The sequence below is a fragment of the Megascapheus bottae genome, chromosome 19 (genome assembly GCF_031878675.1).
Source record: "Megascapheus bottae isolate mThoBot1 chromosome 19, mThoBot2.hap1, whole genome shotgun sequence".
NCBI classification, from domain to species: Eukaryota; Metazoa; Chordata; class Mammalia; order Rodentia; family Geomyidae; genus Megascapheus; species Megascapheus bottae.
This window is the reverse complement of record NC_143527.1, coordinates 219,990-235,697: the sequence shown is the minus strand read 5'-3', so window position 1 is coordinate 235,697 and position 15,708 is coordinate 219,990. Positions and strand designations below refer to the sequence as shown.

The 15,708-nt window shown below is 42.6% G+C and overlaps 1 protein-coding gene across 3 annotated transcripts; it reads right to left on the bottom strand.

The window, feature by feature from the left end:
* Nucleotides 1-1,738: 1,738 nt before the first annotated feature.
* Txnl4a (thioredoxin like 4A) lies at nt 1,739-15,653 on the bottom strand. 3 transcript variants are annotated; one of them, XM_090352937.1, is made up of 4 exons: nt 15,296-15,653; nt 10,835-10,905; nt 7,089-7,192; nt 1,977-2,086 (listed from the first exon to the last, which is right to left on the bottom strand). In XM_090352937.1, the coding sequence occupies exons 1-4, from the start codon at nt 15,446-15,448 to the stop codon at nt 2,070-2,072; spliced, it is 345 nt and encodes a 114-aa protein (XP_090209063.1). In that variant the 5' UTR covers nt 15,449-15,653; the 3' UTR covers nt 1,977-2,069. The 3 variants fall into 3 exon arrangements, with proteins under 3 accessions (XP_090209062.1, XP_090209064.1, XP_090209063.1); XM_090352936.1 differs by lacking the exon at nt 10,835-10,905 and having other exon boundaries at nt 1,739-2,086; nt 15,296-15,647; XM_090352938.1 differs by lacking the exon at nt 15,296-15,653 and having other exon boundaries at nt 1,739-2,086; nt 10,835-10,899.
* Nucleotides 15,654-15,708: the final 55 nt, after the last annotated feature.

Genomic DNA, 15,708 nt, shown 5'->3' with positions numbered 1-15,708 from the left:
ACCACATGAGCGACAGAGCCACTTTAGACCTTTTCTGAGTAGGGAGTTGCAACTTCTGCATGTTGATATGGACTAAGTGTTTATGTCACCCCAAATTCCTATAATGAAACCCTGGCCCCAGTGTGGCTGGGTAGTAGCCTCAGGAAGTATTTGAGATTAAATGCAGTCAGAAAGGCAGGACCCTAGTTCAGTAAGACTAGGGTCTTTGTAAAAGACAGAGTTCCCTCACTTTTCCTGTGTTCATGCTAAGACTAGGACCATGATATGAGAAGGCTAGGGCATGAGTCCTGAAACTAAACTGCTTGGAACCTTGACTTTATTAAGGAAAAAATAAACCTTTGATGTTTATGTTTCCAAGTCTAAAGCCTTTTGTTCTATTAGCCCAAGAAGACTGACAGGAAGTTACAGTAAGTAAACTGTTTGCTAATCTTGTTCTGATAACAGCTTATACAGCTATTATCAATAAAGTATAATTCACATACCAAAAATTTTATCCAATCAAGGCACCAGTAGTTCACAGCTATACTTAATATTAGCTACTCAGGAGGTTAAGATATGAGAATTATGGGTTCAAATTCAGATTAGACAGAAAGTCCATTAGATTCTTACCTCCAATTGGCCACCAAAAATCGGAAGTGGTATGGCTCAAATGGTAGAGTGCTAGCCTTGAGCACAACAGCTAAGGCTCTGAGTTCGAGTCACAGGACTGGCACACAAAAAGTATACAGCCAGGTGTGGTGGCTCACGCCTGTAAATCCTAGCTACTCAGGAAACTGAGATCTGAGGATCACAGTTCAAAGCCAGCCCAGGCACTAAAAATCCATGACTCTTATCTCCAATTAATCATTACAGATGAGGTCATGCTGGAGTGATGTCCTTTTGACTGGTGTCAATGTGAATGGTGTCCTTCACAGAAAGGTAAAATTTAGCAGGGTGTCAGTAGCTCATGCCAGTAATCCTAGCTACTTGGGAGGTCTGGGGATTCAACACCAGCCAAGGCAAGAAAGTCCATGAGACACTTATCTCCAATCAACTACTAAAAAGCTGAAAATGGTGCTGTGGCGCAAAGTGGTAGAGCATTAGCCTTAAGCACAAAAGCTCAGGAATGGTACCTAACCACTGAGCTCAAACTTCAAGACTGACACCAAAAGAAAAGTTAAACTTAGATATAGCATATATAGGCTGGGAATGTGGCATAGTAGTAGAGTGCTTGCCTAGCATGCATGATATCCTCAGTTCTATTTCTCAGTACCACATAAACAGAAAAAGCTGGAAGGGGCAGTGTGGCTAAAGTGACAGAGTACTAACTAACCTTGAGCAAAAGAAGCTCAAAGACAGTGCATAGTTCAAGCCTAAGTTCAAGCTCCAGGACTGGCAAAAATAAATGAATAAAATAAGAGACAGCACATGAAGATAGCACACAGATTAGATTAAAAATAAGAGATTGTTAACCTCTAGTCAGGAGGGAGGTCTGAGACTGATTCTTCACATAGCCTCAGCTGGAACCAAACACGAGACACCTACACTTCAGGTTTGTCTGCAGAACTGAGGGACCACAAGTTTCTTTGCTGAGGTCACTCAATTTGTGGTACTTTACTATGACAGTCTTAGCAAACCAACCAAATATGCAGGACTAAACAAGTCACAAAAGATGCATTCCTTGATTTACCTCCAAGAGCAAATACAGTAACCCTTCCTATCGAAACATTCACACACCAAAGTTTCTGAAGACAATTACCACTGTTCCTTCATTGTAAGTTTATTTGCTTCAGCTAGTTAAGGCCACACTGCCCTTACTTCAAAAACCCTTCCACCCTTGACTCACACATACTTTCCCAAAGGCTTTGAACAGCTGAGATTATTTCCACATGGGAATGACTCCAAATATTTATGTGCAGCTTATGAGGGCTATGCTCAGTATCTGTACTTCGTGGAGTAGTCCTTGGGAGACACCACCAATCCCCGTCCTTTGCGGGCACCGCGGTACACGGTCTCTATGATGTCCACCATCTCCTGCTTGTCTTCCATGGCCCAATTAATCTTGTTGTTGTTACCAGTGCCCAAATCAATCATGATGTGCTTGTTCCTGAAAAACAAAAGGAAGAATTCCACAAATTGCCCCATTTTTTTCTGCTGTCCCAAGCTCTTCATTGGTATCACTTAAGGACATACATAATTAAGAGGAGAGATCGTGCCTTAAAAGAAGATAGACAATGGGCCAGGAGTTTGGCCTAACGATGGAGTGCTTCTTTAGCATGCATGAAGACCCAGGTTCAATTCCTCGGTACCACATACATAGAAAAAATCGGACGTGATGCTGTGGCTCAAATTGTAGGATTCTAGCCTTGAGAAAACCCAAGGACAGAGCTTGGGCCCTGAGCTCAAGCCCAGGACTGGCAAAAAAACAAAAGATGGACATGACCTATATGCCACTTCTAAAATGCAACACTGTGACCACTACTTACCATATTTTTTGTACTTCCTCTGGACAGATGTCCTGAAGAATAAAGGGCAAAGACTGAGTTTTGTCCTTTGGAAAGAAAGACACAGAATCTCCCAAAGAGTTGGACTAGTTTTCCTTGAAAACAATTCGTGAGTTTTCCATGTTATACTCTCAGGCACTTGATACACATTTTGCTAAAAGCGTCACCTCTTTGAAACGCCTATCTCCATGACCATGAAACAGATGACCCTTTATATGTTTGTCTTTCAAAAGGCTAGCAATTTGTATTTGCACTTGCCAAAATAAAGATTCTATCCATTTACTGTACCTATAGGACTTAGTCCTGGTTTACTGAAGATCAACTTTTATAGGTAACTTTTTACTTCTACAGGATTATGTATTTAGCTTCAACCCTATTCTAGTAAGTGTTCTATGTGAGATCTTGGTGCTTAGCAGCCAAAAGTCTGGTATAAGAGAACTCTTCTGGATCACTTTCCTGGGTCACTTTTTTTTTTTTTGGGGGGGGGGGGGTCATGGGGCTTGAACTCGGCCTGGGCACTGTCCCTGTGCTCTTCAGCTCAAGGCTACCGCCCTACCCTTGGGCCTGGGCATTGTCCCTGAGCTCTGCTGAGCTCTTCAGCTCAAGGGTACCACCCTAACCTTGAGCCAAGCTGCACTTCTCATTTTCTCATTTTCTAGAGGTTAATTACAGACAAGAGTCTCAGGTCCTTTTGTGCCCAGACTGGCTTTGAACCTGAACCTCAGATCTCAGCTTCCTGAGTAGCTAGGATTATAGGCGTGAGCCTTTTAACACCTTGTATCTTTTGAGATAATCATTTGATTTTTGTGTTTATGCTGTTTATGTGCTATATTATGTTTATTAATTTGTATATTTTAAATCATTTTTGAATCCCTGGTATGAAACCAACTTGATGGTAGTGTCTAATATATATATTTTTTGCCAGTCCTGGCTTGTACACAGGGCCTGAGCACTGTCCTTAGGCTTTCTCGAGGCTAGAGCTCTACCACTTGAGTCACAGAGCCACTTCCAGCTTTTTTCTATGTATCTCACAATTCACTTTTAAGATAACCTCAGACAGCCAGATTCCTGGAATAGGAACTGCATCTCCTATCACTTTCCATCTCTCAGCTCTGACTCAACCTGTGCCACATTTCTGGTACCAATCTCATCTGTAGTAAACATGACTTCTTTTATGTATCCTTACAGCCCTGCGCAATTTAAAATAGGCCTCTTTAGCCTTTATGTCTCTGTAAATACCTGTGTGTGTGTGTGTGTGTGTGTGTGTGTGTGTGTGTGTGTGTGTGTCATGGGGCTTAAACTCTCTGTAAATACCTGTGTGTGTGTGTGTGTGTGTGTGTGTGTGTGTGTGTGTGTGTGTGTGTGTGTGTGTGTCATGGGGCTTAAACTCTGGTCCTGGGCACTGTCCCTGAGCTCTTCAGCTCAAGGCTACTGCCCTACCCCTTGAGCCACAGTGTCACTTCTAGTTTTCTGGTGGTTAATTGGAGATGGGTCTCATAGACTTTAGACTTGAGTGCCCAGCCTGGCTTTCAACCGTGGTCCTCAGATCTCAGCCTACTGAGTAGCCAGGTTTACAGGCATGAGACATCACGCCTGGCTTGTCCTCTAGATTTCTATAACTGTAGGCTTACTGCTTAGCTGTTCCTTCTGTTATATAAGGTTGTATAATAACAGGACCCCATCTTATGCCCCAGTATAATGTTATTGTTATAACTAAGGTGTTATACAGAGGTTACCAGTCCATATTATAAGACTTCTTAACTGTGATTGTTATATGACATTACAAGGGAAAGTGCACACATGTGATTAAAGGTCCAAATCAGTTGGCTTTAAAGTTACTAAAGCCAGGTGCTGGTGGTTCACGCCTATAATCCTAGCTACTCAGAAGGCTGAGATATAAGGATCATGGTTCAAAGCCAGCCTAGGCAGGAAAGTCTATGAGATATTCATCTCCAATTAAGCACCAGAAAATCTGAAGTGAAGCTGTGGCTCAAAGTGGTAGAGCACCAACCTTGAGCCAAAAAGCTTAGGGATAGCACCGAGGCCCAGAGGTTACTTATATGTCTAACGTAAACATCAAACCCGCTAAAGCAGAGGCTAAGTCAAGCGAGACAGTGGAAAGAACACACTCCTTGATGCTGTTTGTGAAAGTGGGGGCCAGGCTGACAGTAGTGAGGAGTGAGTAGGGAAAGAGACCTTGGACAGATTCATAAGGTGGGTATGTCAGATCTGTCTAATCATTTCAATGGAATAAAGCAGGCTTGGATCAAGACCTTTCAGATAAGGACAAAGACAACAACTTAGGCCTGAAAGATCTGGAACTGAGAATCCAGCTGACCTTATGAGACCTTGCCTCAAGAGCTATGAGCTTTGGAAGCTGGGTACAGTGAGTCATGCCTATAACCCTAGCCACTCAGGAGGTTGAGATCTGAGGATCCCGGTTCAAAGCCAGCCCCTGGGAAGTGGGGCTGTGGCTCCAGGGTAGGGTGGTAGCCTTGAGCTAAAGAGCTCAGGGACAGCGCCCAGGCCAAAATTCAAGCTCCATGACCCTCCCCTGCCCCCCCCCCAAAAGAACGATGAGCTTGGGGGAGGGGAAATGAGAGAAAAGCATGAGAAGGGGTAACAATGCCCAACAAGAAACGTACTCACTACCTTACGTAACTGTAATCCCTTTCTACATCACTCTGATAAAATTAAATTAAAAAAAGAACTCTGAGGCCGGGAGTTTGGCCTAGTGGTTAAAGTGGTTGCCTAGCATGCATGAAGACCCGGGTTCGATTCCTCGGTACCACATATAGAAAAAAAAGGCCGGAAGTGGTGTTGAGGCTCAAGTGGTAGAGCTCTAGCCTTGAGAAAGTCCAAGGACAGTGCTCAGGCCCTGAGCTCAAGCCCAGGACTGGCAAAAAAAAAAAAAAAAAAAAAAAGAACTCTGAGCTCACCAATGGTGTTGATTCATGAGGATATATCTGCAAAAGACAAAGTTAACACACATCTATACAATCTACCCAGATCTTCTAACCATTTAGGGAATTGAGCTTTAGAAGGGTGGCCTAATGCTCATACTACTATGTATCAATTTTCTAGAATAATTCTAAGAATCTTGACATATAAAGGCAATATCAAATGGTGGTCTCTTTTTAAATTAAATTTATATATTGGAAAATTTGAGCTGATAATCTTGTATTTACAACCAACAGGAAAATTCAGCCTTTCTTTTGACTCTTTTTTTTAAAAGCAGGAACTATGTATTTAATTAAAACTACATCCAATATTTAGAAAATACATTTACCATTCTTCAGACATCATCTACAACATAAAAGAAGTATAGTGGCACATAGAATTTTTCTTATACATACTGTGTATTCAGTGGAAAGAGTTATCTCTACTCTCTCCATTTGGTTACCCCATATACAAACATACAATCATATGAAAATTTTCAAGCACACAGAAATCTGAAGGAATTTATAGAACTCACTCATACACCTACCACCTGTAACAATATGCCATATTTGCCTTATAACATAGTTACCCTTTCCTGTCTATTCTTTAACTCATATATTAGACGTATTTCAAAGTAAATTTCATACATTAATATACTTTCCCCAAACTACTTTAGCATGCTTACTAGGTTTGGGTGGGAGGTTTCCTGGTCCTGAGGCTTGAACCCAGGGTCTGGGTGCTGTTTGTGAGCATCTTTGTACTCAAGGCCACCACTTTACCACTTCAGCCACAGTGTCATTTCCAGCCTTTTCTGAGTAACTTATTGGAGGTAACAGTCTCACAGACTTTCCTGCACAGGGTTGGTCTTAATCTGTGATCTTCAGATCTCGGCCTTCAGAGTGGCTAGGATTATAGGCATGAGCTGCCTAGTTGTTTTCTTTTAATATAAAACTCATATGTTGTGAAAGAGACAAATATTGGAGAAACATGAGCAAATTATTGAACTCATGGGCTTCAGTTTTCCAAAGGATAGAGAATATTTCTCCACAGACTCTTTTGACTTTTAAAAGACATCAAATACAGTTAATGGCATTATATTTAATGAGTGAGTTATCTTAAAACAGTTTTCATCAGTAGGAGGTTATGCTTAAAGATATCTTAGACGTGAGAATGTCTTGTATTTATATTTTGAATGGGGTTTTTTGGCAATTATTTAAAAAGTAATTTGTTACTGAGTAAATGCTTGCTAAAATGGAAACTGTTGTTTTGAAAATTATTTCAAAGACTCATACTTCTGTGTGTACAATCTGCATTGTGGTAAGACTGCATGATTGACTTCTAAATAATAAAAGAATCTGGTCCTGGGCCAGGAGCGTGGCCTAGTGGTAGAGTGCTTGCCTAGCATTCATGAATGCCCTGGGTTCAATTCCTCAGTACCACATACACAGAAAAGGCCAGAGTGCTGCTGTAGCTCAGGGTAGAGTGCCAGCCTTGAGAAAGCCCAAGATAGTATCCAGGCCGTGAGTTCAAACACCAAGACTGGAAGAAAAAAAGAAAAGAAAGGAAAGAAAAGGGAAAAAAAAAAGAAAAAAGAATCTGTCCCATTACATCAAACTTCCAAACAAGCAATCCCTCCATTTTATGAACAGCTTTAAAATAACGTACCTGAAGAAAAACATGACAGTACATGGATCATATAACTCATACATTTTGTTGAAGTCAGGAACTTCTGTAATATCCACAAGATAAATAACTGCAAAATTTTTAACCTAAAAATAAAGGAGATTTAAGAATCTAAAAACAGATTGATTTGGCTTTTATAACAGAAAAGCAAAATGAAACAAAAGAATTTGCATAAATTGGACCATTTTTAAAAAGCAATCTAACTTTTTTCCCACAGAGCGATTACCCAGAAAAACTACATCATTAGAATCCTGACCAATGGCTGTTTACAACTTTTCTATTCCTTTAAATTGTTTATAAATTAGATAAACTTGATTCAAGTAGCAACTTATGAAAGTTCTGAAGAAAATATCCCTCTGGGTGTTTATATGCTGATCAGTACAAATACTCATTACATGGGATACTAGCAGTATCCAAAGTAATCTACACCTGTTGGCTAGTTTGTTCCTTCCTTCCTTCCTTCCTTCCTTCCTTCCTTCCTTCCTTCCTCCCTCCCTCCCTCCCTCCCTCCATCCCCCCAACGTCCCTCCCTTCTTTTTCTTTTTTTTGTTTTAAGTACTAAGGATTGAACTCAGCCTCTTTCTCCCACCTTGGCCTTTTTAATCACAAGTCCAGGTCTAGCTTTTTGCTGGTTAACTGAAGATTTAAAAGTCTCACACTGTTTGTCTGCCCAGGTTGACAGTATTTAAGAAGTCATATTTAATGAGGCATCTTAAAACAGATTTCAGCCTCCTGAGTAGCTAGATGTTAGCCACTGGTTCTCAGCTCTGTAATTTAACTACAAGTTCATCAAAGAAATTCAGGAAAAACAGAATAATTTTAGAAGAGATTACAGTCATCTCCAATCTCACACTTATTGTGTCCTTTTTTTATACAGGGATACTTAACAAAATCTAAAGACAGGTACAGTGGCTCACGCCTGTAATCCTAGCTACTCAAGAGGGTGAGATCTAAGGATCTCAGTTCAAAGCCAGCCTGGGCACTGAAGTCCATGAGACTCTTATCTCCAATGAACCACGAGAAAACCAGAAGTGACCTTGTGGCTCAAGGGATAGGGCGGTAGCCTTGAGCTGAAGAGCTCAGGAACAGTGCCCAGGCCCAGAGTTCAAGCTCCATGACTGGGAGGGAAAGGGAAAAGGAAAGGGAGAGGGAGGGGGAGGGGGAGGGGGAGAAGAAGGAGGAGGGAGAGAAAGGGAGAGGGAAAGAGGGAGAGAGAGAGAGAATGAATAACGGAGGTAGGTAGATCAGGTACATGCCTATACCCCTCAACCTTTTGGCTTTAGTTCTTTTTCAGACAGATCTCATGTTTTTGCTGGGAGCCAGCTTCTGTGAATACCTACTTAACTCCTACGTGTAACTGAGATCACAGTTGTGTACCACCATGTCTCGTTTGTGGGTTGAGATGGAGGTCTTGCTAACTTTTTGATCAGCCTGACCCCAAACTATAATCCTCCTGATCTTTGCCTCTCAAATAGTTGGGATTATAGCTGTGAGCCACAGTGCCTAGCCCTTATATTTTCTGTTATAGAAAACTAACACTTACTAGGCTTGGTGGCTCACACCTGTAATCCTAGGATTATAGGATCTTAGTAGTCTGAGATCTGAGGATTGCAGTTTGAAGCCAGCCTGAGCAGGAAAAGTCTATGGCAGTCTTATTTCCAAGTCACCACCAAAAAGCCAAGAGCGGAGCTGTGGCTCAAGTGATAGAATGCCAGCCTGGAACAAAGAAGGCTGGCACTCTCCCACTCGAGAAAAGCACCCAGGCCCCAAGGTCAATCCCCAGGAGCAGCCTTAAATACACACATACATACATATCTATGTACGTACATACATGCATGCATACATACACACATACTTACATAGACACAAAGTTCCATTACTCAACCATACTTGCCCTAGAAAATAGCCCCGAGGATTACAAAGCTGTGTGACTAGATGAAGTGCTCAACTAACAGCCTGTTATCACCATCATGTGCTCGCATCACTGAACATTCTTATTGTTCCAAACTACAAATAGTTCTAGCTGAGCATAAAGCTATGCATATCTTTCCTTGCCCAAAAGAGAGGACAGTTTCTGGGCCTTAAGGCATGACTATTCTTTTTATTTGTTCCTAGGGCTTGAGCTCAGAGACTGGGGTGCTGTCCCTGATCTACTTCCAGTATTTTGTGGTAATTAATTATAGATAGGAGACTCATGGACTTTCCTGAGCAGGCTGACTTCTTTGAATCATTATCCTCAGATCTCAGCCTCGTGTCTGGCTAGCATTACAGGCATGAGCCACTGGTGCCTGGCAGTATGATAATTCTTAATACTATGCACAATACTTTGCCAAAAGAGGCTATCGGTTTTCTCAATGAACATTGTACTAACTCATCCCTATTAAACATTCTTTAATCTTTTTTATTGTTGGTCATGGGGCTTGAACTCAGGGCCTAGGCCTTTTCACTCAAGGCTAGTGCTCTACCACTTTGAGCCAGTTTCACTTCCAGTTTTCTGGTGGTTAATTAGTCTCAAGGATTTTCCTGTCTGGGCTGGTTTTGAACCATGATCCTCAGATCTCAGCCTCCTGAGCAGCGAGAGCCAAAGCTACCCAGCCTTTTAATCTTTTTTTTTTTTTTTTTGCCAGTCCTGGGCTTGAGCCCTGGGCCTGAGCACTGTCCTTGGACTTTCTCAAGGCTAGAGCTCTACCACTTGAGCCTCAGCACCACTTCTGGCTTTTTTCTATGTATGTGGTACTGAGGAATCGAACCCGGGTCTTCGTGCATGCTAGGCAAGCACTTGAACCACTAGGCCAAACTCCCGGCCCATTTTAATCTTTTATATACTTAAAAAACAATGTATTGTTTAATAGGGTTTTTTTTTGAAGTTTATTTAATCATTGGTATTTCCTCCTTTGCCAACTTCTTTGTTCATTCACTCAAGGTATTTTACACAGAAGCCTTGCTATAAAGTCTTACGGACTTTCCTGCCTGGACTGGCTTTTAATGGAGATCCTCAGATCTGGTTTAGAATTATAAAAGTATGAGCAACCAGAGCCTAGCTATCTACTGATGTGACCATCTACAACTGTAAACACTTTTCCCAGCCCTGCTGCCAACACAACTCATCTTCATGACTTCCTTCAGTGATAGTGTTTAGCAGGGCTTCGGGCCACAAGGACTATCTACAACTTAGAAGTAAATAACATCTGCAAGACACTCCGGTAAATGCTAGTACATACTGCCATGTCAACAACAGTTATATACAGGGTCCCTAAACTCACTCTTAATAACCTTCATAAACATTTGCCTCATCTATAATTTTACTAAAATGCACTATGTGTTAATACATCACCATTGTTATTTTAAATGTTATTTGCATAGGCATTTTAATACATAAAAAATTCAACATCTCATTTACGCCTATTCAGCATTTGATTTAGGAAACAGTGATGCCAAAGGAATTGTTGGGATAAATTGTATTTCTACAAAATGGAAGAACAGTTCAAAGACACATAAAGTCTTCTTTATGCATGAAATCAGTTGCTTCACACAAAATTTATTCACTAAGCTCTAAATATCTGTAAAACTTTAAGCATATAAACTTGCAGATTAACTTTAAGTATTCAGCTCAAAAATTAGTCTAGTATGAAGTAGGGTAAGCAATGTACAAAGAACAGGTGATATAAGACATTCAAAGATAAACAGGTTACTTAAATCCAGCCTGAACACGGAGAACTTTTACTCACTTTAAAACAGCTGGAATATCCAAACAGGGCTCGTAGCAAGATGAGGAAGATTCCCCCACTATCTGCCAATTCTGCAGAGGTAGATTTTTAAATAAAGAATTATACTGTTTCTTTACACTAAAATCATAAATTATGAAAATTCCCATTGAACACCAAAAAGGTCTTCCCCCTCATGTTAGGAAAATTAAACATTACTAGCCCTTTAATGTACTTCAAATTTGCATTATTAATAGCTACACTGTAACACAGCATTATAAATTTAAAAAAAAGTAATCCTGAGCTAGGAATGTGGCTCAAGTGGTACAGCATATCTGTCTATCAAGTTAGGAGACCCAAGTTCAAACTTTAATACTGCCAACAAAAAAATATATAATAAACCAGGAGTGGGGAGGTGGGGGTGGAGAGGGAAATGGGAACAAAAACATAAAAAGGGATATTAATGTCTGCGAAGTAATGCACCTTCTATCTGATGAATATAACTGTAACCCCTCTATACATTGAAATAAAAAAATTATAAGGCCAAAAACATTTTTTTAAATAAACCAGGAGCAAGTGGCTCATACCTGTAATTCTAGCTACTCAGAAGGCTGATATTCGAGGACTGTGATTCAAAGACAGCCTAGGCACTAAAGTCCATAAGATTCATTCCAATTAACCACCAGAAAACTGGAAGTGGCACTGGGGCTCAATGTGGTAGAGCCTTGAGCTGAAGAGCTTAGAGACAGAGCCTAGACCCTGAGTTCAAGTCCCATGTCAAGAAGAAGGAGGAGGAGGAGGAGGAGGAGGAGGAGGAGGAGGAGGAGGAGGAGGAAAAGAAGCAGCAGCAGAAGCAGCAGCAGTATCTCTTGGACTTCTCTGACTGGTTTGGCTTCAAACAGTGATCCTTAGATCTTGGCTTCCAGAGTAGCCAGGATTACAGGTGTGAGCCACCAGGGCTTATAATGCATGGTTTTCAATGTCACCCCTTCCACTATTCTCCCCCATCTTTCTTCATCCCTGCTCTCAGTTACTTAGTTCAATTCTTACATAATGTACTGTTGACCCCCTCTCCTGGGAAGTTTCTGTAATAAGACTTTCTGAGCCAGGTGCCAGTGGGTCAGGCCTATAGCTACTTGGAAGCTAATAATGGGAGGACCACAGTTCCAAGGCAGCCCAGGCAGAAAAGTATGGAAAATCCCCTTTCAACCTATAGCTAGATACAGTGGCACATATTAATCATCTTAATCTACATGGGGAGCTAAATGACAGCAGTTCCAGGCCAGCCCAGATGGAAAAAAGATCAAGAGATTCTATCTCAACAGAGGGAACTAGACATGGTGGCATACACCTTTCATCCTACCAATAACTAAAGCCTAAAATAGCTGAGATTGATGTCCAGAAGCCAGACCTGGGCTGAAAGCAAACCCTATATCAAAAATAACCAGTGAGGCTGGCTTGGTGGCTACTCAGGAGGCTGAGATCTGAGGATCAGTTCAAAGCCAGCCAGGGCACACACACACACAAAAATGAGATTCTTACCTCCAATTAATCACTAGAAAACAGGAAGTGGGGCTTGGCTCAAGGGTAGGGTGGTAGCCTTGAGCTGAAAAGCTCAGGGACCGCACTCAGGCCCAAATTCAATCCCCATAACCCCCACCTCCCCCCAAAAAAGAGAAAGAAAAACGGGAAGTGGGGTTGTGGCTCCAGGGGTAGGTCGGCAGCTTTGAGCTGAAGAGCTCAGGGATAGCACTCAGGCCCAGAGTTCAAGCCCCATGACCCACACAAAACAAAAACAAACAAAACAAAAAAACAGTGAGGCAGTGAGGGACCGGGAGTTTGGCCTAGTGGTAGAGTGCTTGCGTACCATGTAAGACCGGGGTTCGATTCCCAGTACCACATACATAGAAAAAAATCCAGAAGTGGTGCTGTGGTTCAAGTGGCAGAGTGCTAGCCTTGAGGAAGAAGTGTCCAAGGACAGTGCTCGAGTCCTGAATTCAAGCCCCAGGACTGACAGAAAACAGTGAAAAACATGGCTCAGAGCTGGGCGCAGTGGCTAACGCCTGTAATCCTAGCTACTCTGGAGGCTGAGATCTGAGGATCAAGGTTCAAAGTCAGACAGGGCACAAAAGGACCTGAGACTCTTATCTCTAGGCCTCACCCCAGACTAACCCAAATAATAGAATCTCTAAGATATCTTGCAGAAACATTGCAAATCACCTTGATGACTGAAAAAGCTAACCAAAAATGAGTTTCCTTTCTAAACATAATAAAATGTTCTTACTAATTCTTTTTTGTTGTTTTTTTTTTATTTTTTTACAGAAGAAAAAAATTTACCTCTATAAACATTAAAAATAAAACTATTTCTTCCAGATTGGGTGATATGTACATTTCTTTCCCTTTGCTTAGTATCAATGGTTCCCTCTTTCTCATTCCCCCCACTCACATTACCACTCTTGTGTTGCTTAGTTCACTTTCATCAATTAGACAATTTTTCTTTTCTTTTCTTTTTTTGCCAGTCCTGGGCATTGAGCTCAGGGCCTGAGCACTGTCCTTGGGCTTTCCTCAAGACAAAAACTCTATCACTTGAGCCACAGCACCATTTCCAGCTTTTTTCTATGTATGTGGTACCAAGGAATCGAACCGGGGTCTTCATGCGTGCTAGCCAAGCACTCTACCACTAGGCCAAACTCCTGGCCCTGGAAAATTTTTCTTGAAGAATTACCCTGTGTTCAAGCTCCAATACCATAGGGAAAAAAAAAAGAATAAGCTGTGAAATTACCTACAAAATACCAACGTTATTAACACTTCATAATCTTTGCCTTTTGACTTATTCCTACAACTGCAAAATATTCTAAAATATTCTAAAACTGCCAAAAAGAATTTTTAGGAAAAGAGCCAGATGCCAGTGGTTCTCCTAGTTACTCACAAAGCTGAAATCTGAGGATTGAGGTTCAAAGCTAGCCTGGGCAGAAAAGTACTTGAGTCTCTTATCTTCAATTAACCAGCAAAAAACTGGAAGTGGAGTGTGGTTCAAATGGTCAAGCACCAGCCTTAAGTGAAAAAGCTCAGGTATTCAGGTCCTGAGTTTAGTTAAAGTCCCAGTACAGGCATAAATAAAAGAAAAGAAAGGCACAAAAAGAATAAAATTCTTGTTGATATAATAATGCCTTACACAGTAGCCTTGAGCTGAAGAGCTCAGAGACAGTGCCCAGGCAGAGTTCAAGCCCCAGGATCCACAAAAATAAATAACGCCTTACAATTCCACTTAGCTTTGGTGCTGAGGATTGAACCCAGGGCTCAAAGGTAAGCACTCTACCACTTGAATTATTCCCAGCCCTTTCTTTTCCTTTCTTTCTTTTTTCTTTTCCTTCCTTCCATTGTTTTAAGGAGTTACAAAGAAGTTTCAATTTAGCATGTCAGATTATAAGTACAGTGCATCTTGACCAACATCACCCCATCATTCTCCAAGTCTCATAGCTACCTTTGCCTGGGTTGCCTTCAAACCACTGACCTTTCTGCTTCCTCCTGCCAAGTAGCTGGGGTTACAGACTTGTACCATCATTCCTGGTTCCCAATTGCACTTTATTGTCAGACAACAAGTGTCACAGCTGACTTGGAGTACTATGAAACAGTTACATTAGTTCTAATAAAACATAAAGGTCGGGGCTGGGAGTTTGGCCTAGTGGTAGAGTGCTTGCCTAGCATGCACGAAGATCCGGGTTCGATTCCTCGGTACCATATACATAGAAAATAAAGCTGGAAGTGGTGCTCTGGCTCAAGTGGTAGAGCTCTAGCCTTGAGAAAAAGTCCAAGGATACTGCTCAGGCCCTGAGTTCAAGCCCCAGGACTGGCAAAACAAAACATAAAGGTAATTCGCCTTTCTCCTAATACTTAGTCGTTCCAACAGACAAATCAAATGACTTGCTTGCAAAGGGTGTGGAAAGATAAAGGAAAAACCTATCAAAGGGTTAAATGGCTGTTCCTCCTATAATCCCAGCACTTGGGAGACTGAGAACAGGGGATCTCGAATTTAAGGCCAGTTTGGGGTATTTAGAAAGACCCTGCCTTGTAGGTAGCCCTGCCCCTTCTACGAAAAAAAAAATCATTTACCATGTGATTAACCTAAAAGTTCTGCGAGATAGATACAACACAAGGCACCAATCCATTTAACGCAAAACCCCAGTCAGCAGCTTGCAAATGCATGTTGTTCCCTGCACACAAACCTTACAAACACACAGTGCCAAGGCTGGGCGTGGAGGCGCCTGGCTGTTACCCAGCGTGTGAGGCCCGCCGCGTCGGTGCCGGGGTGGTCTAAGGAGGGTCTCACACGAAAGCTTAAAACACAACGAAACAAGCCGCCGTCCGCCGGGGTGGCCCTTGTCCAGGGACCGGCTCATAAATCTCTTCAAAATTAAACACAAAACACGCACACGGAAGCGACCCCGGCGGCCACCACGGGGCCCCGCGCAGGCGCCAGACTACCTTTTCAGCGATGCTGTACAGGACCTCGTCCATCTTCATGCAGGTGGGGTCCCAGTCGTGTCCGAACCGAATGACCACGACGCGGTCCTCCTCCGAGAGGATGGCCTGGTCCACCTGCCAGCCATTGTGCAGGTGCGGGAGCATGTACGACATCCTGGCGAGGTCCGGCTCCGCGGCGCGCGGCGCCCTGCCTGCCCGGAGGCGTCACGCAGCCCCTGACCGTACGGCTCCACGGGGCCGCGCCGCCGGGCTCCCTCGCACCGCCGGCCGGCTCGCACCGTGTCCCAGCTTCCTGCCGCACGTCGCAGGCCTGGTAGCTATGGACGGAGCCCGAGCCTCCCGCGCAGCGGAAGCTCGAGGCGTGCGGGCTGACGACATCCACGTGCGCCGACGCACGCGTACGCGCTGACGAC

Bases quoted from the DNA above. Each gene is read 5' to 3' on its own strand.
- Txnl4a (XM_090352936.1), bottom strand. From the start codon at position 15,448: ATGTCGTACATGCTCCCGCACCTGCACAATGGCTGGCAGGTGGACCAG. The intron at 7,193-15,295 runs GTAGTCTGGCGC...CTTTATTTTTAG, and splicing joins TGTACAGCATCGCTGAAAAG to GTTAAAAATTTTGCAGTTAT. The intron at 2,087-7,088 runs GTACGTTATTTT...TTTGTTTTTCAG, and splicing joins ACTGTCATGTTTTTCTTCAG to GAACAAGCACATCATGATTG.